Source organism: Vulpes vulpes, chromosome 8 (genome assembly GCF_048418805.1).
Source record: "Vulpes vulpes isolate BD-2025 chromosome 8, VulVul3, whole genome shotgun sequence".
Classification (NCBI taxonomy): domain Eukaryota; kingdom Metazoa; phylum Chordata; class Mammalia; order Carnivora; family Canidae; genus Vulpes; species Vulpes vulpes.
The window spans coordinates 41,352,511-41,378,709 of NC_132787.1; the positions used below are offsets into that span (position 1 = coordinate 41,352,511).

General features: G+C 48.9%; 2 protein-coding genes across 13 annotated transcripts; one reads left to right on the forward strand and one right to left on the reverse strand.

The window, feature by feature from the left end:
* On the reverse strand, nucleotides 1-26,199 carry ITFG2 (integrin alpha FG-GAP repeat containing 2). 11 transcript variants are annotated; one of them, XR_012002990.1, is made up of 13 exons: nucleotides 25,595-26,195; nucleotides 21,572-21,667; nucleotides 20,999-21,040; nucleotides 20,643-20,814; nucleotides 19,746-19,885; nucleotides 19,101-19,249; nucleotides 18,606-18,709; nucleotides 18,367-18,420; nucleotides 18,173-18,264; nucleotides 17,297-17,414; nucleotides 16,388-16,561; nucleotides 16,127-16,286; nucleotides 1-1,506 (listed from the first exon to the last, which is right to left on the reverse strand). XR_012002990.1 is itself a non-coding variant. In XM_025995412.2 (12 exons), exons 1-12 carry the CDS (start codon nucleotides 25,688-25,690, stop codon nucleotides 16,183-16,185), a joined length of 1,341 nt encoding a protein of 446 aa, XP_025851197.1. In that variant the 5' UTR covers nucleotides 25,691-26,195; the 3' UTR covers nucleotides 15,302-16,182. The 11 variants fall into 11 exon arrangements, 3 of the variants coding, with proteins under 3 accessions (XP_025851197.1, XP_072622346.1, XP_072622347.1); XR_003234471.2 differs by lacking the exon at nucleotides 1-1,506 and adding an exon at nucleotides 2,611-4,679; XR_012002992.1 differs by lacking the exons at nucleotides 1-1,506; nucleotides 25,595-26,195 and adding exons at nucleotides 2,611-4,679; nucleotides 25,009-25,518.
* NRIP2 (nuclear receptor interacting protein 2) lies at nucleotides 6,927-15,028 on the forward strand. Of its 2 annotated transcripts, XM_025995414.2 has the most exons (6): nucleotides 6,927-7,565; nucleotides 11,045-11,197; nucleotides 12,404-12,486; nucleotides 12,817-12,938; nucleotides 13,156-13,208; nucleotides 13,527-15,028. In XM_025995414.2, exons 1-6 carry the CDS (start codon nucleotides 7,311-7,313, stop codon nucleotides 13,617-13,619), a joined length of 759 nt encoding a protein of 252 aa, XP_025851199.1. In that variant the 5' UTR covers nucleotides 6,927-7,310; the 3' UTR covers nucleotides 13,620-15,028. The 2 variants fall into 2 exon arrangements, with proteins under 2 accessions (XP_025851199.1, XP_025851198.1); XM_025995413.2 differs by lacking the exon at nucleotides 13,527-15,028 and having other exon boundaries at nucleotides 6,993-7,565; nucleotides 13,156-13,443.

The following is a 26,199-nucleotide window of genomic DNA, read 5'->3' on the forward strand; positions in this document are numbered from 1 at the left end:
TTCATTTTTATAATATATTTTATTGAATACAATAGATCCAAAATATTATCAACATTAAATAATGTAAACTATGGAAAAATAATTGAGGTATTTCACATTGTTTCTTGTATTGTGTTCAATACATCTGGTGTATATTTTACATGTACAGCAAAGCTCTCTTTAGACTAGCCACACCTCAAGTGCTCGATAACCACATACATGTAGCTGGTGACTGCTGTCTTGGCCAGCACAAATCTAGACTTACTAATGTGATAGTCTGACACCAGATGGCAAATATAAGATGTGGCCTGGTTTTCTCTAAAGGCAGAAAGTTTTCTGGAAGACTCAGACTCTTGAGGGTGAAAACCAAGAAAACCTTATGCTTGGAGCCCCTCTCAGCCTCCCTTGTCGCTAGAAATACAAAGACCCATCACCCTCTGACTGTTCTAGAACTCACAGGCAGTGTTCTGTGTATTCTTTCAGTGGAGGGAATCCCGACTCACATCTGTGGGACTCAGGGTTTGGCGGCTTGTTAACCCAGGTGGGAAAAGCCAGGAGAAAGGGTTCCATCTTGGGTAGATGAGATAGCTTGATTCTCTCCATGGCAGGAGACAATGTTCTTTATCCCAGCCAGTGTTCCTGGTGTGAGTGACTGGTCACCGGAGAAGCCAGGCTGGACAGCGGGGAGGGAGAGGGGCAGATCTACCCTGTCCTGGGTGTGTGTAGGGACAAGCACTGTCCCAGCCCAGCCTATCTTACCTGCAAGCATCCCGAGTTCTCTGTCTGTGACCCTCTTCCTCCAGCAATGAGCACAGCCTCTCCCTCACCTTCTCATCTCTGCCCGACATCATCTACCCACACCCGGACGCCCATGGCTCGGTCTCCTCTCATCCTGCTCTATTTGTCTTCAGCATTTACCACTACTTGACAAGATAAATGTGGCTGTTTATTGTCTGCCTTCTTCATTAGAATGTGAACTCCATGAGAGCGGGGTCTGCATCTGGTCCACCACTGTGTGCCCAGAGCCTACCTCAGTGTCTGACATATAGTCGGCACTCAATAGTTTTTGACTGAACAAAAGGAAAACTTGCTATAATTCAGAGAACTGATGCAGCGAGAGAGCCAAATCCCAAGCTTCCATTTTTTTTCTCACAAAATTCCTGATTTGGGGTCCATTTGCTTCAACATCTATGTGAACCACAAGGTGAAATAAATGAGAGAAATTATAGACATTTCCCAAGTGGCTTGGAAAGGAAAATCTCCTAGATTGCTTCTATTCCTAACAATAGAAGACTGGTTTAATCTTCCTCAGTAGTGCTCCTGAAAGTTTTCTCCACCTGTGTTTCATCATTAGCGTTCAATGTAGTTATTCCTTGTTAATGAATTGGTTTGTTGAGTTCTATAAATTTCAGGTTAAAAAATGACTTGGTGGAGGGGGTACCTGGCTGGCTTATCAGAACAGCATGCGACTCGCAATCGTGAGTTCAGTCCCACACTGGGTGCAGAGGTTACTAAAAATAAATAAACCTAAAAAAAAAAAAAAAAAAAAAAAGAACAGGGGAGGGAAGTGAGGTAAGTTATTGGCAAAGACACAGACCACCCAGCTGAGGATACAAACTGGCCTCAGAACATTCCCTGGCATTTCTCCATCTTTTTTTTTTTTTTTAAGAGTTAGACAAGCCTATTTTTTTTAAGTCAAAGTATAGTTAACATATCATATTAGTTCCAAGTGTACTACATGGTGATTTGATGATTATATACATTATGCAGTGCTCATCATGGTAAGTGTAGTCACCATCAATTACTCTATGAAGCTATTACAATATTAATGATTATATTCCCTAGGCTGTAATTTTCACCCTCATGACTTTTTTTTTTTTTTTTCACCCTCATGACTTTTTATTTTAAAGTTAGAAGTTGGGATCCCTGGATGGCTCAGCAGTTTAGTGCCTGCCTTCAGCCCAGGGCGTGATCCTGGAGTCCCGGGATCGAGTCCCATATAGGGCTCCCTGCATGGAGCCTGCTTCTCCCTCTGCCTGTGTCTCTGCCTCTCTCTGTGTCTCTCATGAATAAATAAAATCTTAAAAAAAAAAATAAAGCTAGAAGTTTGTACCTCTTAATTCCCTCTGTTTTGCCTATATCCCCACCCTCCCCTCTGGCAACCATCAATTTATTTTGTCCTTAAGGGTCTGTTTCTACTTTTTGTTTATTCATTTGTTTTGTTTTTTTAGATTCTGCATATAAATGAAATCACGTGACATTTGCCTCTGACTTATTTCACTGAGCATAATACCTAGGTCCATCCTTGTTGCTGAAAATGGCAAGATTTCATTCTTGTTTTTGGCTGAGTAGTATTCCACTGTGTGTGTGTGTACATTACATCTTCTTTATTCATTTATGGGTGGACACTTGGGTTGCTTCCATGTCTTGGCTATTGTAAATTATGCTGCAATATACATAAGGGTGTATATATCTTTTGGGATTAGAGTTTTCATTTTCTGTGGGTCATTACCCAGAAGCAAGATTTTATACCACATCTTCTTTATCCATATATATATTGATGCACATTTAGGTTACTTCTGTATCTTGACTATTATAAATAATACTGCAATAAACAGAGGTGCATATATATTTTTGAAGTAGTGTTTTCATTTTCATTTTTTAAAAGATTTATTCGTGGAGGCACAGAGAGACAGAGACACAGGCAGAGGGAGAAAGGAGCCTGATGTGGGGCTCCATCCTTGGACCCCGGGATCATGACCCAAGCCAAAGGCAGATCCTCAAACACTGAGCAACCCAGGCACCCCAGTGTTTCCATTTTCTTTGGATAAATACCTAAGAGTAGAATTCCTGGATTATATGATGACTCTATTTTTAGTTTTTTGAGGAACCTCCATACTGTTTTTCAGTGGCTGCACCAGTTTGCATTCCTACCAACAATGCAAGAGGGATCCCCTTTCTCTACATCCTTGCCAGCACCTGTCGTTTTTCGTCTTTTTGATAATGACTATTCTGACTGGTGTGAGATGATATCTCATTGTGATTTTGATTTCCCTGATGATGAATGATGTTGAGCATCTTTTCATGTGTCTATTGACCATGAATGGCTTGTATGTCTTCTTTGGAAAAAATATCTATTCAGGTTCTCTACCCAAATTGGATTATTTGGGAGGGATTTTTGGTATTGAGTTGTATGAGTTCTTTATATATTCTGAATATTAGTCCCTTATCAGATACATCACTTGAAAATAATCTTCTCCCATTCAGTAAGCTGCCTTTTTGTTTTACTGCTGGTTTCCTTCACTTTGCAGAAGCGTTTCATTTTGGTGTAGTCACAATTGTTTATTTTTGCTTTTGTTGCCACTGCCTTTAGAGTCAGATCCACAAAAGTGTTGCTAAGGCTGATGTCCATGAGTTTACTGCCTGTTTTCTTTTAGTACTTTTATGCTTTCAGGTCTTACATTAATGTGTTTAATCCATTTTTGTGTATGGTGAAAGAAAGTGGTCCAGTTTCATTCTTTTGTATGTTCCTGTCCAGTTTTCCCAACACCATTTTTTGAAGAGATATTTTCCCCATTGTATATTCTTGTTTCTTTTTTCATAGATTGACTGTATAAGCATAGGTTTCTTTCTGGGCTCTCTCTATTCTGTTCCATTGATTTATGTGTCTGTTTTTGTGCCAGTGCCATACTGTTTTGGTTACAATAGCTTGTAATATAACTTGAAATCTGGAAGATGATACCTCCAGCTGTTTTTCTTTTTCAAGTTTGCTTTGGCTATTCCGGGTCTTCTGTGGTTCCATACAAATTTTAGATGTTCTAGTTCTGTGAAAAATACTGATATTTTGATATGGATTGCATTGGGTGAGTACATTGCATTGGGTCCATCATCTTATCAAAGGAAGTTGGTTAGCTCTGAGAAAGAAGAACTCAGAGTTTTGTATTACCAGAACATTCCCATTCTCCCTGCAATTTGGGGGAAAAACAAATTTACAAAGGAAGAAAATAGAGATCACAAAATTACAAAGGAAGATCACAGATCTTCCTTTACAAAGATTTACAAAGGAAAATAAAGATCACAAAATTACAAATTTACAAAGGAAGAAAATAAAGATCACAAAAAGGCAAAAGAGAGTTTCCCTGAGTCCCACTCCAAGATGGTAAGATAGACAGTGAATAGAAAGCATTGGTTTGGGTCACAGAATACAAGGACCAACGACTTTTTTTTGCACAGCTACATTTCAGAGAATGGCATTTCCTGAGTACCAGTGCTTCCCAGTGCCAAGCAACAAAGGCCTTGTCAGAGCAACTGAAAATGAGGTGATGCTGGCTCCAACCTCACCCCACCCAAACTGCAAATTCTGAAGTCTCTATTCTACACCACAGGTATGTTTATTCTTCCCTGGGGTTCAGTCTGCAGGCTGAACCTCACCTAAGAGTTTGGACACATCCCTTCCATGTTGTCAGCCTGGCCCGAGGCAACTTTGCTAAGTGCTCTGCAATCATCTCATTCTTGTTCATTGATAGTATTACTTTCAAAAAAATGAATTAATCAAGCCCTCTTGAAGATGTTGAAGAATTTTCAAACCTAAAGAGTGAATTGCCAAAAATAAAGTTGGAAGAGATACCTTTCAATATTGGGCCCATCCAGCATTGTAGTATGTAGGCCACTCGCTGATCTATCAGTGTATACAGTTGGTCCTAGTGAAGCAAACAGGAACCAATACAACATGTCAGTGGATCCTCCTTGACCTCTATCCCAGGCAAATGTGTGGTGATAATGGATGTCAAGGCATGGGAGGGAGCTGGAATAATTCCACTGAAACTGAGTGTAAATGAAACCAGGATGTGAGTAGGCCAGAACCTGATCAATAAAATCACACTACAGTTTGGTTTTCATTCTGCGCTTATCATCTTCAACAGTCTTCTTTGGCTTAGTGGACACTGAACAGGACTTTGGAGACAGAATACAAGGGTCCAATTCCAGGCTCTGCCATACAGTAACTGAATGTTAGGTGAGATTTCTAAGTGTATTAGCTTACTGGGACTTGCCATAACAATACCACTAACTGGATGGCTTACACAACAGAAATGTATTGCCTTACAGTTCTGGAGGCTGGAAGTCCTCCAAGATCAAGGTGCCAGAGAAGTTGGTTCTTTCTGAGGGTGCTGAGAAAGGATCTGGCCCAGGCCCTCCTTCTCCTAGCTTCTAGTGGATACTGACAACCTTTGGTGTTCCTTGGCTTAGTGATGCATCATCTAGCCCTCCTGTTTATGTAGTGCTCTTCCTGTGTGCATCTCCGTGAACAAATTTTCACTTTTAGTAAAGACACAGTCATCTTGGATTAGGGCCACTCCTAATGACCTCATGTTAACTTGATTATCTCTTTAAAGACCCTACCTCCAAATAAGGAAGGTTACATTCTGAGGTGCTGGGAGTTGGGACTTTAACATACAAACTTGCAGGGGGGACACAGTTTAACCCATTGGCACAGGGCCACTTCTCTCATCTGTAAACAGGGATCACAATGCAATTCTTCCTCAAAAAATTGTCATGGCTGTGAAAATACCTCAAACAGGCCACAAACAGACATCTTGTCTGTCTGAATATGTGCATGTGCCTTGGTGATGTGGGAATCAGACTGTGTCCCTAGGGAGCAGGCCTTAACTGGGGCCATCCTGTAAGTCTCCAACACTGTGTGAGCAGGTACTTGATGCATTTTAATGATGGTGAAGATAAAGGGCTGGAAAGAAAAATCTGATGACAGTTGAGCCAGGGCTGTAAAAGGTTTGATTCCAAGTGCTGATGAGGAAGTGGAGGGTAAGGAACTTCCAAACACTGTTGACTGGAGGACACATTGGTATGAATAGTCTGGAGGGCGGGTTGGCATTATGCTAAAGGGGGAGAAGCTGTGTATCTGATGCCCCAGCCATTCCACACCTAGGAATGTACTCTAGATAAATGTTTACACGTGTGCCCAGGAGTTATGTCTAAAAATATTCATAGCACCATTGTTTGTAATTGAAAAATAATCTAAGGGGTGCCTGGCTGGCTCAGTCAGTAGAGCCTGCGACTCTTGATCTCAGGGTCATGAGTTCAAGCCCCAGGTTGGGCATGGAGCCTACTTAAAACAAAAACAAATGAGAAATAACCTAAGTTTCCTAAACATGATGTATTCAGAGAAGAATGACATATGGCAGTTAAAGAGAACTGAAAGAGTAATGAATATCTCATGGATAAATCTAATAAAATATTGAGCAATAAATGGGTCAGGCAAAACTAAATGACATGTTGCTTAGGGCACATATATACTCATATGCGTGGAGAGTAAAAGAAGTATGGGAATGGTCAAAGTCCAGATTGAGGAAGGGATTTTATCTGGGGAGAAGGAGAAGTGCAGGGGGCACTTCAACTATATTTATAATAGTTTGGTTATTTTATTTTTTTTTTTTTGGTTATTTTTTTTGACCGAGGTGGCCAATAAAAGGTATTGGTTATTCCTTGTAACTTTCTGAGTGTTTGAATTTAATGCTTTTTAAAGAGCCAGGACTCCATAAACCTTACATAAAGAAGAGGGAGAAGCTGGGGCCCTGCTTGTGGGGAGATTCAGAGTTGCTCTTGCTCCCCCCTCTCCCTGGAACCCAGAACCCAGAGTAAATTAGCTAGACACTCTTGACAACTGCCACACTGAAAGGTTGAGTCCCAGAATGGTCCAGCCTCTCCTGTTGATGGAAGGAGAGGAGGAGTGAAGGACATTCTGAGGCTGCCCCTCTCTGCTCAACCTGGTTATCAGCCTGCACCCCAACCCTGAACTGCAGAGAACCCCAGCAGAGGAACAGTGGGGCAGCCCAGAGGAGACGGGAGGGCAGGGATGCACGTGCCTGCATCCCATGCATGCACTGAGCATGCAGGCTGACTCCCCCACACACCCACACTCACTGCCTTTCAAACAAGCTGGCATGGCACCCTGACAGTTTACAATACTGTTACACCCCTCTCGGTTGCAGACACACACACACACACACACACACACACACACACTCTCTCCTTCCACCAACCACTCCAACCAGGACCCTAGACTTGCATGCTCTGCAGAGCCTGCCACCTGCAGGCCCTGCCAACCCCCCCTCTCTCGGGTAGTGCTGGGTTTTTCCAGCCGGAGCCTCACTCTCTCTACTGCAATCCTGGAAATTGGTGTCTGACGCGGCTGCTCCTGCACGTTATTTATTGATTTCCTCTGCCCCTGTGGAGACCCTCCTGTCCGGAGAGCTGCCACCTGCCCAGGGAGCCGAGGCAGGCAGGAAGCGGCAGGGCCACGGGAGGCAGAGGGGATGGAGAGAAGCACCGTCCGGCAGCCCCCACCCTGCTCATCAAGCTCGTCAAGCCCTGCAGGGGCCGTGAGCACCAGGCAGGAGGCCAGAGAGGAGGGAGACTCCAGTAGGAGGGGACGGGAGGCAGCGCCTCGGGACCGAGCCCCCCTGAGCCAGCAGCGCCGGCTCAGACAGGCCACCCAGTTCCTGCACAAGGACTCAGCCGACCTGCTCCCCCTGGACAGCCTCAAGAGGCTCGGCACCTCCAAGGACTTGGTGAGGCAGCCCTCTCCCCACTCTTCCTCTCCATCTCCTTGAATCCCGGGGAGGGGAGGGAGGAGGGAGGGCTGGAGGGGACAGTCCCCAAGCCTTTGGATCCCCTTTCCCTGGCTGAGGATGGGGCATAGGTAGTTTGAGGGGCTCTTCTCTGACCATTCTCACTCTTTGCTGGGAATGTTCCCATGGCTCGGTGGCTCTGGGAGACCCTGTTCTCATTGCTCTGCTTCTCCCAAATAGTCCCAGGTTTATCTTGGGGTGATAAGGAGCTGTGCTCTTTAGGAAAAGAGGCTTACAAGGACACAGGAATCTTCTGGAGCGGTGGCTTACTGCTGGGAGGGCCCAGAGGCCTGACCAGTTTAGGGCTGTGGTTTCTTCTAACCCTCAACAACGGATTCCCTCCTACCAGCTCTGACCATTCATTTGCCTTTTCCCTCCAGAATGGTAGCATTAAGGGCCCCTGTCCTTTCCAGAGCCCTGGGGTTTTGTATGGCTCTTGCCTGGGCCACCAGCCTCCTGAGCACCCCCTTGCTCCCTCTTTGTTGGGGGCACTGGCCTTCCAGGCTCCCTTCTTCCACCTCCGTGAAGCAGAGGGAATCGGGCAAGAGGAGGGAAACAACAAGGAGGAGGTGAGTGGGTCAGGGGACAGCTGCATATACTCATCTTCCTTGGAAAGACTGGCAAAGAGCATGGATAGGCTCTGGGGACAGGCTGCTTGGGTTCAGGTCCTGGCTCTGCCACCTACTATCTTGGGCAAGTTGCTTTACATCTCTGAGCTTGTTTCTTCCTCTGCTAAATGAGGACAAAATTAGTAGTATCTCCTTCACGGGGTTACTGTGGGAGTGGCATGAACTAATACCTCTAAGCGGCTTAGAAAAGCATGTATTAGATAGAAAGCACTAAGGTCCATTTAGCTCAAGAGAGAAAATAAGCACCGCAGAATATGGAGTCCTCTCTGGTGTCTGGCTCCTAGAAGAGAGGAAGGCTTTCATAGAAGGGCCTGGAAGCACTCGGCACCCTCACCCAATTCCTCATTAGAAGGTCTGAGAGGAGGGCGCTCCCACAACCTGAGAGGCACAAGGTCAAGTCCGGGGGCCCAAGGCCTGAGTTAGTGGGGAGGCTGATGCAGGCCCTTGCTCCCTTTCCTGACCTAGGCCCGCCAAATTGTTCCTGGACGAATGTTCCCCCTCCAGGAACCCAGGAGATTCCCAGCAGCTCCCAAAGAGAAAAAGTGACCAGCCTGGGATCTCAGTTCAGGGAACTTCAGGGCTGCTCCCTCCCTGCACACACAAGCACTGTGGAGAGCTAGGGACAAACGGGGCAACAGGGGAGCTGGTCGTTGGGCTATTGGTGGCTAGGACCTCAAAGTCACTATGGTTTGGATACCACCTTACATCTCTCTAGCCCCCCGGAGTAGAGGCTCTATTAACACCGCCATCCCAGAATGGCAGGTCCAGCCTTCTGATGAGAAGTCTGAGCTTTTTACCTCACCTGTCTGCCCCAGGACCTCCCGGATAGATCTCAGTTACTTTGTGTGGCTTTGGGAGTGAAGACACGGCAGATTGGGAGAACCCCACCATCTCCCTCCCCGGAAGAACTCTGCAGTAAACTGCACAGCACTGGGGGCCTAAAGCCTGTAATCATCGTGGGAAAGGTGGGAGGAGAGCTGGGAACCGCAGGGCCCCTCTTTCCGGCTAGTCCCAGAGTTCACTGCCCTTTTTTCCCACAGCTGGGTCTCCTGCTTGCAGCCTTGTTGGCAGGAGCAGCTGGCCTCAAGGGCCTCATTAAACCAAGGGTAGAAAAACAACCCCAGGTTCCCAAGCAGAGAGGGCAGGTGGAGAAGATGGACAGATAAAGTCATTCTTCAATAATTATTTATTGAGTGCCTACTATATGCTGAGCTAAGCCTTGGGATATAAAGACCTGACCCTCATAGGGTCTCCAGGTTAATGGGGGGAGGGGGCAAAATCCACAAATCACATCTGTGAGAAGCATGACAAAGGGAGAGAAGGGATGCTGGCCCAGTCTGGTGTGTGGAATGAAGAGTACAAAGACGTCAGAGAGGGCTTCCTGGAGGAGATAAACCCCACATTAGTTACAGGACACATATGGGACTTCATACTTAGATAAAAATCTCTCTCCCAAATAAAGAGTAGTTTCTGAACAAACTATGTTGAACCAGTCATCTAGTCTGGCCTAGAAAAGAATGAGAAAGAGGAGTCTCAGCAAAGGGGTTGAGCAGAAGTCAAGGTGTGGAGGTGAAGAGCACCATGGTACAAGAGGTATAAGCAGGGTCACTAGGGCAGACCTGCCAAGTGGGGGACGAGGCTGAAGGCCCAGCAGTGGCCAGGTCACCTGGGCTATGCATCACCTTAAAAAGTTTAGGCTTGGGACACTTGGGTGGCTCAGCGGTTGAGCATCTGCCTTCAGCTCAGCTCGTGATCCCAGGGTCCTGGGACGGAGTCCCGCAACGGGCTCCCCCTAGGGAGCCTGCTTCTCCCTCTGCCTGTGTCTCTGCCTCTCTGTCTCTGACGGATAAATTCTTAAAAAGTTTGGGCTTTATCAGGTAAGTGACAGGAGGTGAGTGTGCTTTGAGAGGTTTTAAAAAGGAGTAAGAAGAGTTAGTTTGGTTTCACTTTGGTGTTTCTCAGACTTGCACACGAATCAGCGCATCTTGTTAGAATGAAGCCTCTAAATAAGAGGAGATTCTGCACTTCTAACCAGCTTCCAAGTGATTGGAAGCTGATTACAGCTAACCAGCTGTAGGACTGCACCTTGGGGAGCAAGGGTTTAGATGACCCCTGGCTTCGAGCAGGTGTACCTGAGGCAGGTTCTTGCAAACTTAGGGAGGCGGTCCGTGCCCCAGGCTAGCTGGAGTGAGGCTTGAATACAGGCAGGAATACAAAGCAAGGATGGACTAGATAAATACAGGAGGCAAAGCTGACGGAACTTCGGAAGTGGAGTGACCAGACCGGGTGAAAGTCTCAGGTGGGGGAGGGCTCAAGCATCCTAGTTTTGAAGAGGACTTTTGCTTTTGATGTTACCGATTTCTTCTCAACACATCATCAACCCTGGCATCTGCGGCTCATTGAAGGATGAGGTCAGAGGGGGAAAGGGAGAAAAAGTAAAAAATAATGTGTTCTAGGCTGGAGTTAAAAGCTCCCCAAGCATCATATTAGCTCTTGAGAGGTCCCATTGGCTGACAGGTCAGTCCAATATAGTGGACTGTTTTCCTCGTCCCATTTGTTCATTGCCGAGCAACCCCTTGGGTCCCAGCAAACTGGAGTGCTGGATACTGGGTTCACTCCACTATAATGCCCTGACTGCTGGGGTCCTCGGGTAAGCTCCTTTCTTACTGCTGTGAGATATAGGGCCGGGGTTGGGGAGAACATCGTGGTGATAACAATGGTAAAAGGACCGAGTGGCCCGGATACTTGGGTTTAGACCTGCCTGCCTTCTTGGTTTTGTGCGGGAGCCAGCAGCCGCACAGCGTGATCCAAAGACGCCTGGTGGAGGGAAACCAGAGTCGGCTGCAGGGCGAGTCTCCCCTGGCGCAGGCCCGGATTCATGGCCAGGAGGGCAGGAGGAAGACCAGCAAGACAGAGATTCCGGCTCTTCTGGTCAACTGCAAGGTGAGAGGCCCCCCAGAGCAATGACTTTCATTGACAATCCTGCCTGGGACTGGCTCACTTCAGCCACCCTCCTTTCTCCCCTGGGTGATGCTGGAAGAAGGGAGAGAGGGAGGGAGGGGTAGGAGCAAAGGCACCTCCTCCCCCAGCCTGGACCAAAAAGAGACCCTGTACATTCTTTACTCTCTGTCTCGACCCATCTTCCCTCCATGCTGAGCCACCTGTCACCGCCATTCCTTCTTCCCTTTACCAAATATAACCTTCAAGTGAGAATGTGTGAGCACTCTTCAGTGCACTATGTCTGCGATCGGTGTGTGCCCGTATGCATCCTGCAACCCCACCCCCCAGAGAAAGCTCATGTGTTCCAAGGGGACAGTCTCATCACCTCCGGAGCCACTGAACCAACTGAGCAGTATCGGACCCTCCCTGACAAATGCCCACTGCTTTGGTGCGATGTTTCTCCTTCCTGTTCTCCAATCATTCTATGGCCACGTTCCGCAACCAAATGGTACCTCCTCCTTGCAGCCTTTTCTGATTTCCCCGAGGAGGAAACAAACAGCCTCTCCTCCCTCTCAATGTCCAGGGCACTTTCCTCCCAAACCTTTCGTAGACCTCAACACTTTCCAGCATGCAGTGGTTACGTGCCCCTTCCTTCAGACCCAAGCACAGCATTCACCTCTGTGCCTTCTAGCCACATGCATCTCACACATAGTAGGTACTCAATGAATGTCTGGAATAAGAAAACTGCATGCATTTGGGATATCCAAGCACAACCCAAAATGTCCATACACATCCAGAAGGAAGTGAACCAGTCTTTATTCCTATGCTGAACCTGTCCCTTATCCACATATGAAGTGCCTGGCAAGGTGGCCTGGTCTTCCCAACCTTCCATCCCTCACCCAGACCGTTCTAAACTCAACCCTCAACTTCCCAAGAATTTCTCTCCACAAACAGATCTCCATTTCTGGTCAAATCATTCCCAAGTGTATGGACTCACCATGGGGCAGCTCTACTTCTTTTTTTGATTCCTCTAAGAGCCGGTTTTGCCTCAATTGGATGAGTGCCATAAAAATCACTTTGAAAGACTCAGTTCTTTCCCTTCACTCGTTTCTGAGAGGGAATCATCAAAGGGCTGGGAAAGGTGAAGGATCCAAGCCCAATCTGTTCTCCCTGGGGGGCTCACTGACTCCCCACGACCCTCTTTCTCAGTGCCGAGACCAGGAGCTTCAGGTGGCCGTGGACACAGGCACCCAGCACAATCAGATCTCTGCTGGATGCCTCAACCGCCTGGGGTAAGAGTGTGGCCCAAAACAATGGATTGGGGGAAAATATTCAGAAAATATTCTGAAATGAGATAGTAGTGGTATTCACAGACGCTGAATATACTAAAAACCACTGCATTTGTAAAAGAGTGACTTTTGTGGTTTATCATCAAGGAAGCTGTAGTTTGGAAAAAAAAAAAAAAGACTTGATGGGGACTCTGATAGCGAAGATAAGGATTTAGACCCCACGTAGGGCCCAGGGATTGGAAGAGTACCCAAGTGTGGTAAGGGAGGGGTGTCAGCTGACTCGGGCAGGGACCAGGGGCTGTGGTTGCCATAACCCTTGCTTCCGAATCATAGCTTAGGGAAGAAGGTCCTCAAAGCCCCAGGTGGGGGCCTGGCCCCCGGGCCTCTCCTCGAGGTGGAGCAGCTGGAGCTACAGCTGGGCCAGGAGACAGTGGCCTGCTCGGCTCAGGTGGTGGGTGAGTCCTCCCTTCCTTCCCAGCTTTCCTCTTCCTCTCCCACCTTCCTCTCTTGGCTGGGGTGAAGGCTGGCACCACTGGAGGTGTCTCTAGTCTCTGGGCCCAGATCCCCAGACTTGGAGGGTGGGGAGGGCAGATAAGGAGTGAGTGTGGACAGGAGGGCCCTGCGACCCCTAGGTGCCCCTCCAGCCTCTTCTGTCTTCACATGATCCTACAGATGTTGAGAGTCCTGAGCTCTGTCTTGGACTGCAGACTCTGCTTTCCCTCAAGGTAAGGAGGATGCTGGCACTTGGGCCACACTTGGGGCCTGGCCTGAAGGGCCGGAGAAAAGAAGTGAGGCGCAGGTGTGCAAGTGGGGTCAGCTTGTCATGAGAAAGCCTTGGAGGTGTGTGATGGCACCTTTGCTTTCTCAGAGGTTCCTTATTTGCCCACAAGTGAAAAATAAGCAGGTCCCATTGCCCCACCCCCACCCCCAGGGCTCTGGGTGAACAGAACCAGGGGGAAGAGCAAGGAGTAGGGAGAGGCTGTGGGAAGTGGGGATGCCCTGAGAGGCGCACATTTCCCCTTCTCCCCCTGCCCCCTCAACAGTGCTGTATTGACTTGGAGCGTGGAGTGCTGCGGCTGAGAGCCCCCTTCCCAGAGCTGCCCTTCCTGCCTCTGTACCAAGAGCCTGGCCAGTGATTGCTGAACCAGACAGTCCCCAGGGAAAGGACTCTGCCTTGGGGAGGAGCCATATGGGGGAATGGGGCATGAGAGCCAGGTAGCTGGGGACTACCGCGTCTGTCCCTTCTGTCGCCACCCTAACCCTGCCATCCCATTTCCTTCGGCCAGCCACATTCCTCTCTGTTCTCAGTGACTGCTTCAGGAGTCCTCCAGAGAGAGGGCCTATGGTCTCAGAGGCCTGGCTTCCCTGGTCCTGTTCCCTTCCACATCAGGACTGTGGCAAAGGGACATTAAGTGGCATGCTAGGGACTGGCCTGAGTCGAAGTATCGTCCTTCACCTGTGCCCTCCACCCCACCCCCCCTTGGTGGCCTTCACTCCCAGACCTGTTGCCTCACCTTCTGGGGCTTGTTATCTTTCACAATGAGCCTACCACAAGTCACCCCCCTCGGCCCTGTCCCTGCTGACGCCCACTTTTCTGATTCTGTACACATCTGTTCACAGTTGAGTAGGGGAAGAAAGAGGCAAAAGAATGTTCCAACATAACGGGAAGGTGAGTTGGTAGAAGAATGAAGGTTCACAGGGCTGGGAGCTTCCTTAGTTACTTTTTCTGGGGCTGTAAATGTCTGAATCCGGTTATTATTTGATTACACCATGCAAAACCTTGGATGGAACTCTGACAATTCTCTAGGCATCGCTCCTCCTCCACTTGCTTTTTTAACACATTGGGACCCTGAATCTCAGAGGGTGGGGGTGTGGAGGTGTTGTCAGGAAATGCCCCGAGGTGGAAGGATGGCAGAGTAGTCAGTACTCAGACTTACCCTAATCAGTATTCTTTCTTATTTCTAGAGCCACTCACCTCATTAGACCCTCTTCCTTCCCCTCATCTCTGGCCTCTCGAGCTTGAGCTTGTCTAATTTTGGAATCAGTGACTTTCTATCACTCGCCAGGCTGTGAGCCAAGGCAAAAAAATAAGGAGACTTTTTGTCTTCACTGTGAAGAGAAGAATCTAACCCTAGAAGAGCCAGCTCCCTGAGGGTCCTTCTGGCTGGTTTCAGGCTCTCGAGCCACGGATGAGGGGTAGAGGAAGACAGTGGTACCACTAACCTCAGTTAGGAAGCTAGAGCCCTTGGAGTGGAAACAAAGTCTTGAGCCTTGGGTAGATTAGAGAAGAAGCAGGATACAACCCTGTTGCCCTGTGACCTCTGGTCTTGCCTTTCCCTGCTGAGCTCCCTGCCCTCTGAAGAAGAGGAGCAAACCCACTACCACATGTGTAATAATGATACCCTCATCCCTCCTGCCTTGCCCCATAGCCTCTGCTTTCTCTTCTGCCTCTTGCTGCTTCTGTAACTGCAGACCCCAGACCCAGGGGCGGGTCTTCAGCTCAGCTGCTTCTCCATTTGAATAAACACCTGTTTCTCTATGCCAATAGCCTTCTCTGGTCTTCCTCCACACTGAGCAGAGTCTGAACAAATAACTCTGCCCTGATTCCCTTACACAAAGGTAATGTGAATGTGGACCTTTCCCCAGGTTGATCCATTGGGCTGGGTCTACAGAACTGAGAGCAATGGCTTTCAAATTCCTCTGAACACAACCCACAGCAGGAAATACATTTTGCATCGTACTTAGCATACGTAGACACGTGACCATGCACGATTATAACAAAATAATACTTCCCTATCCTGTGAGCAATATACTCTGATATTTTTCATTCTATTTTATTCTATCCTATTTCATTTATCCAAAAAATGCTGACCTCAACCCACCAAAGGATTGCAACCCGTAATGTAAAAAAAAAATACTTAGAGTGCACAGAATCGAGAGCAGAAGGGATCAAACTGGCCCAAGACAAAATTCTGATTGTGGTCTGGATCATAAACCTGCATCAGATTTTAAATGTCTATTGTCTCAGAGACAATGTGTTCTGAGGGGAAATGGGAACAAGGCTTACGAAGATGCATGATACTTAAAGAACATGGCAAAAGGAGAAAGTACTAGCCCAGTTTCTTTGTTAAGTAGAAGAAAATCATCTCAGGGTTGCTGGCAACAGTTAAGACCAGAGTGTAAAATGTCCTGAAAGATTCTCCTCAAAAGCAAAACAGCGTGCCATTCCTGTAACAGCCACTAATGCCAATGACTTGGAGCTGTGCCATGGAAGATGGAGCTGTGAATGACAGAGAACCCTTAACTCATTACTTCACTGACCCCAAACCCTGCTTTCTTTACAAGTGTTGGAGCCATGCAAAAGATGTGTGCTCCCTCCTCACAAACAAGTCTGTTTTCCGTACAAGGGGTGTGGGGAGTTCTGGGGAGGGGGCAGTCCCAGATGATGTGGGATGAAGCTGGGGTCCTATGATCCTGTTGATGTGATGGGTCAGGTACAGGAGGAAAGAGCAGAGGGCCAATTTGCCTCTTCTTTCCCCAAGAAGACCATGAAGGCTACAATTCACAGCCACCCTAGGGTTGCTGCCAACCTTCCATGCTCCTCTGTGATGTTTGCTTCCTATTCTGCTAGCACCATGGATACCTTGGGGGCTGGGGTAGTTCAGGAGGCTCCTTCTTCAGCTAAGATGGCAAGTCTGGCTAGGTGGGATCATGGATGCTTGCAGGAGCACACTGTGGTGGCTGGTCCGGATGATAGAGGGTTTGGTGAAGCAGGTTGCGGATGGCTGGGCTGTCATCAGGATCTGAGGGCAAGAAAGGGGTGCATTAGAGGCTGGGGGAGGGGGGCTGTCTCCTGGGCACCTGGCATGGGGCTTCTCCAGCTGGAAGCTCTCCTGGGACTCACCCATGCCCAGCTCCTGGAGGAGGCTCTGGAACTCTGGCTCAGCCTCCAGCAGCTTCAACAAATTGGTCGACTCCATCCGCTCAAGTTGCACCTCCCAGTACACATAGATCTTCTGGTTGAACGTGACGTACACGAGGCAGGGGCTGTTGCGGCCCTCCTTGCAGGCATAGAGGCCTGGGGGTGTGGGGGTGAGACAGAGGTCAGAGAATTCCAGTCCCAGTGGGGAAGGGCAGGGTAGAAGATGCCAGCCTCGGGCTCAGCAGTTCCACCCTTGCAGATGCCAAGCAGAAAACTAAAGCCCATCTTTCTATTCATTCCGTGTTGGGAACCCAATAAAATAGGCAAAATACGTGGCCCGTTTCAGATATGGAAATACGCCAGGCAGAACAAAACCCAAACAGTGGTATTTGTTGATTTTCCCATCCTAGTGATAGTCCCGGATGAATGAAGGGTAGTCTTGATAGTCCAAGGGGTGGATTTACCCAGAGCACTGTGCGGTTCTCACCATCTCAGCGACCAAAGATATCTCCGTGCCCCCTGAAAGAGCCAGGGGACTGCTCTCCAAGTCCGATTTGGAACTAACATGAATGTTCTGGGAGAATGTTCCTCCCAGAGTTCTGACATGCTCAGGCAGGAAAGAAATGTCCAGGGGCTTCACATATCCCAGATGGGCAGATGATAAAAACTCGGCCCATTCTTTTTTTTTTTTTAAACTCGGCCCATTCTTGAAGATACTCAGAGACTGGCCCGTCACTCTCTTATCCCTTATTTAAAACCATACAGATGGCACTTTAGTACACACCATGACCCTCCAACACCAGTGCTGAAGAGCTCGTTTGTTTATGAAGACTTATGTTAGGGCACACGGAGAGGGTAAAAATGAGAGGCGGGCATGGGCCAGGATCCCACCTGCACAGAAGGCCCGGATGTTCTCGTCCACCTGGAAGCGGACAACAGTGCGGTTGTGATCAATGATATAGGTCTGTCCATCCCAGGCACAGGCAACCACCTCCTCATGCCCATTGCCCTGAAAAAGGCCAGAAACAAGGATGCAGGGGTGGCCAGGAGCTGTTTTACAAAGAGCCCTAGTCATGGGGCTGGATGAAAGATAACAAAGCAGTGCATCCAGCCCTGAATGACAAACAGCTAGCTGGGAGTGAACACGAGCCCCCGTTTCTGACTCAACTTCCTCTGTGTACCAGTCACCGAACAGCTGGTGAGGTCGGCAATGGTGGTCTCTGTCTGATGTGGAGGACACTTCAGCTTACAGAAGCTAGTCACTCTCTCACGGTCACTCAGCAGCCTAGGGAGGCAGCACAGAATCAGGACTCAAACCCAGGCCTGCTCAACCAACTTTAAAACCTCGTGCCTCTTCTCCTAAACCATCACACACGCACCATGCCGGGCAAAGTCTGATCCCATCTGCAGATCCGGGGGATGCAGCTTTATTAAATAGAGGCTCATAGACAGACGAGGTAAAAAAAAAAAAAAAAAAAAAAAAGAACATGCCTCTGGAGTTGAGGCTAATAACTCACTTCTGGACCTTAATAACTTGTTTCTCTTTGGAGCCATTACTGATGTCAAAGCGTGCTGGAAAGTACTGCCAAGAGATCCCATGGCAGCATGGGGGACACTGCTGAACACTTAGAAACAGACTCACTAGAGATGCAGTTAAGAGTCTGTCTGAAGAGGCTGACATAAAGGCAGAGAGGGAACTGGGAAGGGAGAGCATCCTCACTTAAATCTCATCTCTCCAAGTCAAGGAGGTAAGAATGTTCCTCTTACCGTGACATCCAGTTTCTCTAGGGCGAAAAGCTGGTGATCCACCTGCACCGACCACAACAGCTTGTCTGCTTCCTCCATAAGCTTCAGAGTCCCTGCAAGGGCATGGGTGGAGGGGACAGGCAGGCTGGGTGGGCGGGACAGGACCCCGGGGCGGACCTCACGGGCATCCAGTCCCCCAGCCTAACAGAACTCACCATCCAGGGTGCAGAGGGCAAAAAGGCCAGAGCCACCATTCTCAGAGCTGTGGCCTGTGGGGGGGTGGGGGGGGGTGGGCAACAGGACAGAAAGAAGAAAATGTGAAGGAAGGGCAGGGCGAAGTCAGAGCCCATAGGGTGAGGGGCGGTCCCAGGTGGGGAGAAAGGGAAGGGCCTGCATCTCCTCCCTTCCAGGGCTGATGCTTGCCCCCTCGGCTCCCTCTTGCACCCCAGCCCACCTTCACTTCTTCGGATGTTGCCAATGAGGTGGGTGGAGACGTTCTTGTTGTGGATGCGGCCAGAAGTCTGATGCAGCATGATGTCTCGGGCAGCTGGGGTCTCCCTGTCAGCAAGTGGGAGATACGGAGTGGGGATCACCTGAGCCCAGTTCTCCAGGATCTTTGTGCTCCCCCCGTATCCTGATCCCTGTACAAGCTTCCAGGATGAGAGTCAGCCTGGAAACCTATTGCTGACCCTGTCTGGCCCATGCGGCAAAGCAGAAAAGAGGGAAAGAGCTGCCAAGTTAGAATCTTGGCATCTCCTCCAGGTGCTACAAAGTTAAAGCTCAAGATGCCCTGGGTCCTCCAAATAATATTCCCTAGTGGGGCACAGGCACTGTGTCAGGACCCAGCTGAAGCAGCTCTGCCAACTATAGACCTGTCCCCTGCCACGTGAACCCAGAAGCCCACCTGGATTCCATGCACCCCATGCCACCCACAGGCCTGCACCCTTACCTACTGCCCTCCGAGACCTCCTCAGGGGTGGGGGGCAGCTCCATGTCCTTGTTCCAGGTACACAGCAGGATGGCATAAGCACAGCCTGGCTGAGATACCATCAGTTCCGGAACACCCAGGGGTCCTGGAGTCACCGAAAGACTGTCCACCTGCACCAGGGAATAGGGGCTTACAGGGGGCTGGGGGCAGAAGGAAGCGGGACCCTGCAGGGAATTGGGGAGAAAAGTAGCGCAGGGGCCCTGGGAATAGGCTTCGAGGGCAGCAGTGGGAGGAAGAATGTGTGTTCACAGGGCTCTTGCCAGGTGTCATCCTCTCCATACAGCCCACCTGCTCTCTTGTGTATATGTCGAATGGGTTCCGCGCCCTGACACAGGGCATATTAACAGACCCCACAGGCACACAGCCCCCACACTGCTCACTCCTGACTCTTACCCAGTGCTCCTTCCTCTTGGCCTATTGTTAGTAATTAGTAACTAAGACCCTGATTTGAAACTCTTTTCTTTGCAAATATTTCTCTTAACAAGGAGACTTTCCCTTCCTCCCACCCTAAACCCTGGCTCATACTGTTCTCCCTTGAGCCCCCTCCCCCAGGAGGGCTTCCTCCCTGCTCCCTGGGGTCCTCAAGCCCCACCCTCAGCCTCTCACCTGACCCTCCAGTGTCCATTTCTTGAGTGACACCAGTTGCCCTGTTGGATGTTCAGTGCCCTCACCCAGATCTTCCCAGCGGAAAGCTCGGACCACACGGTCTGTGTAACCTACCACCAGCTCGCAACACCCATCTCCATCTGCAGATCCAGAAAGTAAGAGGAGTTTGGAGCCAAATGTGTAGTCGTGAGCCTGAATCCTTCATATGTCCTCCCTGCTCCTCTGCTAACATCACCCCCACCTGCGCATTTAACCAGTATGACTTCAGTGCCAAAGTAAACCCTCAGCACGCTTAGTGTATGCACCCGCTCCCTGCCTTCCTAGCGCTTGGAACACTCCACCTACCATCTGCTCCACAGGTCCTATTACTTCTTCCCTCATGCTGCTTCTCTCAGAGACACAACTGGAGTGTCACATACCTACAGCCACCGGCAAGACAGCTTCAAGCCCTGTATCCATGGGGCTCACTCCCAACACCTTCAATGTTTGATCAAATGTCACCTTCCCAGCAAGGGCTTCCGTGACATCTCCACTGAGAATTGGTACCTCTACTTCTACACCCTGATATTCCCTAGCCCCTTCCTGTGGTTTATTTTCTTGGCTCTTACTACCTTCCAAAATACTACTTAATTTTCTTTACAACATTTTACACTGTTTATCTTCTGTCCCTTCCCAGTAAAGGTCCAAGAAGGCAGTGACTTTTGTCCATTTTATTCACTGCTTCCATCCCACTGCCTAGAATGATACTTAGTTTATGAGAGCTCAGTAACTCAACAAAAAATGCATAATAATTGCACACATGAACACTAAAAACCTCTTGGAGTCCCTTGAGATCTGCTCTACTACTACCCATTGACTCCTATCCCCCTGGCTGCTTGCAGAGACAGCCATGCCCACCGATGTCGCTGATCAGCATGACCTTGGTGTTGGCAGGAATGTGCTGCTTGAAGACTGGATGTTGTTCCTCTCCCGTTATGGTCTCATGGTGTCCGGAAGCATCCATGGCCTTGGCAGGCGTCAGGTCACAAAGGTGGAACCAGCCTTCAGCACTCACTGCCACCACCAGGTTCTGGGAGAGACAGAGGCATGGGGGGTGAACTGGGAGGAGAGTCTAGGCATGAGCCTGGTCATTAAAGCACAGTAGTGATGGCTGAAGCCTTTAACTCACCACTGATCTCCACCAGGAGATGGGGCTCAATCTAGGTGAAGCTTTGGAATTCTACCAAAGTCCCAATGTCCCCTAGGGTTCTTACCTTGCCTTTATTACATACATCTCCAACCCCAACGCAAGTCAGCTGCAAAGAAGAGGGGAGACACACTGAGACTGATATTCCCTAATCTCCGTGAAGCAAGCAAGGAGAGGGTTCACTAGCTACCATCGTTCGCTGAGAATTTGTGCCATGTGAACCTAATCAAGGTCTTATGCTATAGCTTTGGTTTACCCAGACGGCAATAGGAAGACCAGGAGTAGTTAAGACAGTCTAGGCTGAACAAAAGTTCCACATCTAATAGCCAGTCTATCATATTTCTAGACTTATTCCAAGTATTACCACCCCGCCCCCATTTTCTACTATACTTTATAAGATCAGATGATCTTGGTGTTTCTAAGTACTAAATACTTACCAAGAGAGCCAGTCGACAATGAACGTACCAGCTGGGAACATGCTGCCTGGTGGCTTCCCTCCCTGACTCAAATAAACCCTGAAACAGCAGGGCTGAGGAGCTGGTGAACTGGGACACACTAGTGGGCTCCTGGGTAGCTTAGCCTTGACAGTCTCTGCACAGAACCCCTCCATCCCTCGAGCCCCAGGGAATTGGACACTGACCATGCCCTGGCAGGAACAGGTGAGCCACGGCCGGCTGTCATCATTCTTATACACGAACAGCTTCCCACTGGTGTCTCCCACCACCAGTTCATTTAACTTCAAACAGGGAGAGAAGACAGTGTTAGTTAGGATAGGATCTTATGGAACCACCTCAACTTTTCTGTATGGGGCCCATCCTGGGGAAGTCACAAGACCTGAACTTGTATCTTCATCAACCTTAGCAAAAATCTTTTGCAAGCAACAAATCCACAGTTCCCAGAGTTTCTTTTATTTTCCTGTAGGGGTGTGTGTGTGTGTGTGTGTGTGTGTGTGTGTGTCAGGGGAGGTTAGCAAAATGGTGCAATACAGAAATCTATGACCCTTCCCAGAAGTCTGACAACTGAACAGCTTCGTGGCCTGCATGCCTGACTTCAACTCTTCCAATCTGTCACTGCCAATGGGACATGTTTTGAAAACAACCCAAAATATTTAACTTTTGGAAAACTGAACTTCAGACCACATATTTAATCAAGGGCCAAATGAAAAGACAAGGTCAGCCCTGGGGGCCCTCCTTCCTCCAGCAAGACCTTTTGAGTGTGGTGTGTATGAGCGGTTGGAGGTGCTGGAGGAGGCAGCAGGAAGGGGTTGCTGGCTTCAGCCTCCATGTTCTGGGCCTCTGGTGCCCTCAAGTGGTGGACGTGCCCCCAAGAGGGGGCGCCCTGCAGGGCCTCTTCACTATTTGTTATACAGGTGCTCCATTGTCCCAATTGTTCCCCAAAGGCTGGCTGGCTGCCTTTCCAGGGACTAACAGTGATAACAAGGTAGCCCCAAACCCTTTTTGCACAAATAGCTTCCTGATTTCCCCTTGGGGGGCAGGGCCAGCCAACACTCCCTTCCTATCCTCAAAATAGAGTGAATATTAGATTCTCAAGAGATTTAATTCTAAAGGCAACAAAGATACAACAGATCAACAGTAAGGAAAAGTTTTAAAATGCACTGGGATTTATTAATAATGATTTACTTGATCTGAATCTTCAATTTATTTCTTAAAACAGTTATGGGAGTTTCTGGTGGGAATATTTGATCACAAAAGCATAAAACAGGTTTTATTGTTTTTTTCGTTTTTTTTTTTTTTTTTTTTTTTTTTTTTTTTTACATTAAACCCTCTTCACCTGATGTTTCTATTATGGCTGCCCCAGAGGACTCTGGCAGACACACAGGAGAGAAGCTGCATGGTACAGAGGCTCAGTGCGGCTACCTGGATTTGAATCCAGCTCTCTATGCTAAAATTTTCTCATCTATAAAACAAAGATCATAAGGGTATCTACCATGTAAGGTTGTTGTGAGAATCGAGCTAACAGCAGCAGGCCTTTAAACCAGTGACTGGCACAGGTGGTTTTCAGCCTCTAGTTAAAGGCCTCCAAGGCGAGAGAGCCTAGAATCTTTCATACAATCCATTCTTTCAAATACATTCATTCAGTAAATGCCATCCATAGTCCATAGTAAGCCCTTAATAAAGATTTACTTAATAGACTAATAACAAAAAAGATTTTGGAAGGCATCTGGGTGGCTCAGTCAGTTAAGCGTCTGCCTTTAGCTCAGGTCATGGAGTTGGGCTCCCTGCTCAGCGGAAAGTCTTCTTCCTCTGTGCTGCTCGTCCTTGCGCTTTCTCTCAAGTAAATAAAATCTTTTTTAAAAAAGATTCTATTAGGAACCAAAGAAAAATAAGAATGAAAGAGAATGTTCAGTCAGCCCTGGAGTTTCCAGGTAAAGCTAGACAATGAGTCAGTCAAAGATAAATGCTGCAGATTCCCTGCTGAAGACGACCTCACCATTTAACAAGAGCACAGACACAGGAATAAAATCGTCAAACGGTGTGGTAAGTGCAGTGAGCAGGCAGATGTGACCCAGCCAGGCAATGACAGGAAGAAAGGCAATGACAGTGATGTAATAGCTGGCCTCCTAGAAGGGGACATTTCCAAAGTAGCCCATCTGCTTTCTGATAACTATAATGTTTCCAGCAGTTCTGCTTCTCTGCGGCTCATCCTGTCTCTGGCCTCTGGCAGTCACTCACTGACACTAAAGAACACTGCTGGAGAGTACCATCACCAGAACTACTAAAAGAGAGAGGAGGTGAGGTCTCTGATCTGCTACAGTCTTCTAGAGACTTCCCCCTGGTGTAGCCAGGCCTTCTGTGGACAGTCCAAGAGAGTGTGGATTCTATTTCTGGCTTCCCCTCCTCCCAACTGACCAGGAAATAAATTCATTTCAAAGAACTTTAGGCTATTGATTTATTAAAATGAAATAAGCCTTTTTCCTGTGCCAAAGCTCCAAGTGCTGGCCTGGAGAAACGATAACAGAATTTCTATCTGCACTTGTGCAGGCTGAATGTACCACATACAATCACTAGGCAACTATCTCGACTACCTGCCCTTCTTTCAGTTATATTTATCAATTAACAGGCAAAGCCCTTCAGACTGCTTTAGAGTTACATAATCACATTGGCTCTCCAGAACAGTCCTCATTTATTCAACAAACGTTTGATGAGTGCCTAGCTATGTGCCAGGTACTATTCTAAGTGTTGGGAAGACAGCAGTGAAAAAATAGATAAAAATTTCCTATCCTTATGAAGCTTACAACTCAGGTTAAGAAAAAAAAAAAAAGTAGACAATACATCTATTATTGCAGAACGGAGTGTTATTAGTGCAATCCACCAGAAAAGTTCAATTTCCAAAAAAGCTGATGCTGTAAAACTGTGGAGGCATGTATTTTTCCCTTTTAAAAAGAAGACAAATACATAAGGCAGAAAATAATGCACACCCAAAGTCACTCTGTTAATTCACTATTTGAAAATGCCTCTCTTGATTTTCTCATAACATTGTAATGCTTGGCATTATGAAGAAACGTGAAAGCCCAGCAAACGATACAAATTTATGAGAATAACTCCTTCCTCCCTCGAAGCAGCAGAGCCAAAACAGTCCTCGTAAAACACGTTCTCCAACACAGGTCAAAGGAGGCCGGGGCGGGGGCGGGTATGTTTTAGTCCTCGTTTTTTCCCAGAGAAGTAAGCACAGAACAGTTAGGGAGGTGAATAGGGAGACGGGGCAGAGGGTAGGAGAGGATGGCAATAAGGTGCTTTGCATTCCAAGTATGAAATAATGAATGAAAACATAGCTGTTAAGGGTCTCACACCAGCAACAGCCCCCACCCCCTTCGGGGCCCCACCCCAAAACTCTGCACACACTTGAACGAATGCACCTCCTTACTCTGTTACTCTCCTATCACCCCAGCCGACTGTGCGCTTCCTGAGTGCCTCGTTCATTTTGGAATTCCCAGAATACAGCCCAGTTCCTAGTGGCGCACTAGGGGCAACGGAATAAATCTTTGCGGAAAAACAGAATCCAACACTAACGTACCCAGCGGTAGCCGTGTGCCAGGCACGGTCCTGCCCGCTTTACCTGTATTAACTCATTTAAACAACGAGGAAACGAACGGCGGTCGACAGATGCAACTGTAGATACAAACTGCTTTTGTAATTCGACCAAGCGCTTTCAAGGTGCCAGACCCCTGCGTGTCCACAGAAACCCGGCGCGACCGGGTGGGGCCGCAGAGGCGGCAGCACAGCCGTGTATTCGGCGCAAGGGGCAGGTGCAAGCGCAGCGAAGGAGCGTCGCGAGCTTGTTCCAAGGCTTCGAGAGGGGACATGATTGGGGAGGGGAGGCTTTCCCCCACCCCGAGCAGGCGTAATACATGCAGTGAGCCAGGAAATCTGGCCACCGGTGTGCCAGGGTCCTACTGTGAAAAGCTCACTGACTTGGGCAAAGGACCCGTTATCTATGCCCCTAAAAGACCACCAGACAACCGAACCGGGGCCGTCCGGGCCCGACCCCGGGGCACAGAGGGCGCCGGCACAGCCTCCCGAGGCCACCGCGCAGGCGCACCGCTCAGGCCGCACGCACGCCGCGGGCGGCTTCCCCACGTCCCCGGCCCCGCCCCCTGAGCCGCGGGGCCGGCCGGCGTCTCGCGCAATGCGCATGCACTGACCGTGTCGTTGTCGACGTCTCCGAGGCAGATCGCGTGCGGGAAGAGGCTCCCGCTGAAGTCCAGGGCCACGCGCTGCACGTAGCTAACCGACCTCATCGCACTTGCAAGGGCCGGGGGACCGGGCAGCCCCGCTGAATGTCCCCCGAGCCCCTCCCGAGAGCTGCCCGAGCGGAAGGCCAGCCAAAGCGGAAAGTTACGTCACCGCCCGCGCCTCCAATCGCGGCCTCCGTCGCTTAATCTTAAAAAGAGGAGGTGGGTCTTCCGAGCCCCGTGGGCAGGGGCGGGCTCACCGAGCTGCCGCTGTGAGTGGCAGTTCCCTGGGCCAGTCCCTTCCTCCAGATCCCCGCGAGCAGGGGGAGACCAGCCTGACGGGGGCGGGCGATCTGTTCCCCGGCAACCGGCAACCGGCAACCGGCTCCGCGGGGCTTGACCTCCTAACCTTGACCTCTTCCTTGGTTGCCCTAGCGACGGAGAGCCCCGGCCTTCAGACTAAACCAGGAAGTCCTAATAATCGTGAAACCGACAACTATATGGTTTCCAACAGGGTCCTATTAAAAAAAAAAATGACATAGCCACCCGTTAGGAGTCCCGAAACAATGTGAATT

Coding starts and splice junctions, on each gene's coding strand:
- NRIP2 (XM_025995413.2), top strand. CDS start 7,311: ATGGAGAGAAGCACCGTCCGGCAGCCCCCACCCTGCTCATCAAGCTCG. Junction 11,198..12,403: donor CTCTTCTGGTCAACTGCAAG/GTGAGAGGCCCC, acceptor CCTCTTTCTCAG/TGCCGAGACCAGGAGCTTCA. Junction 12,939..13,155: donor CTGCTCGGCTCAGGTGGTGG/GTGAGTCCTCCC, acceptor ATGATCCTACAG/ATGTTGAGAGTCCTGAGCTC.
- ITFG2 (XM_025995412.2), bottom strand. CDS start 25,690: ATGAGGTCGGTTAGCTACGTGCAGCGCGTGGCCCTGGACTTCAGCGGG. Junction 21,668..25,594: donor GAGACGTCGACAACGACACG/GTCAGTGCATGC, acceptor CCCTGTTTGAAG/TTAAATGAACTGGTGGTGGG. Junction 20,815..20,998: donor ATGTATGTAATAAAGGCAAG/GTAAGAACCCTA, acceptor TGTCTCTCCCAG/AACCTGGTGGTGGCAGTGAG.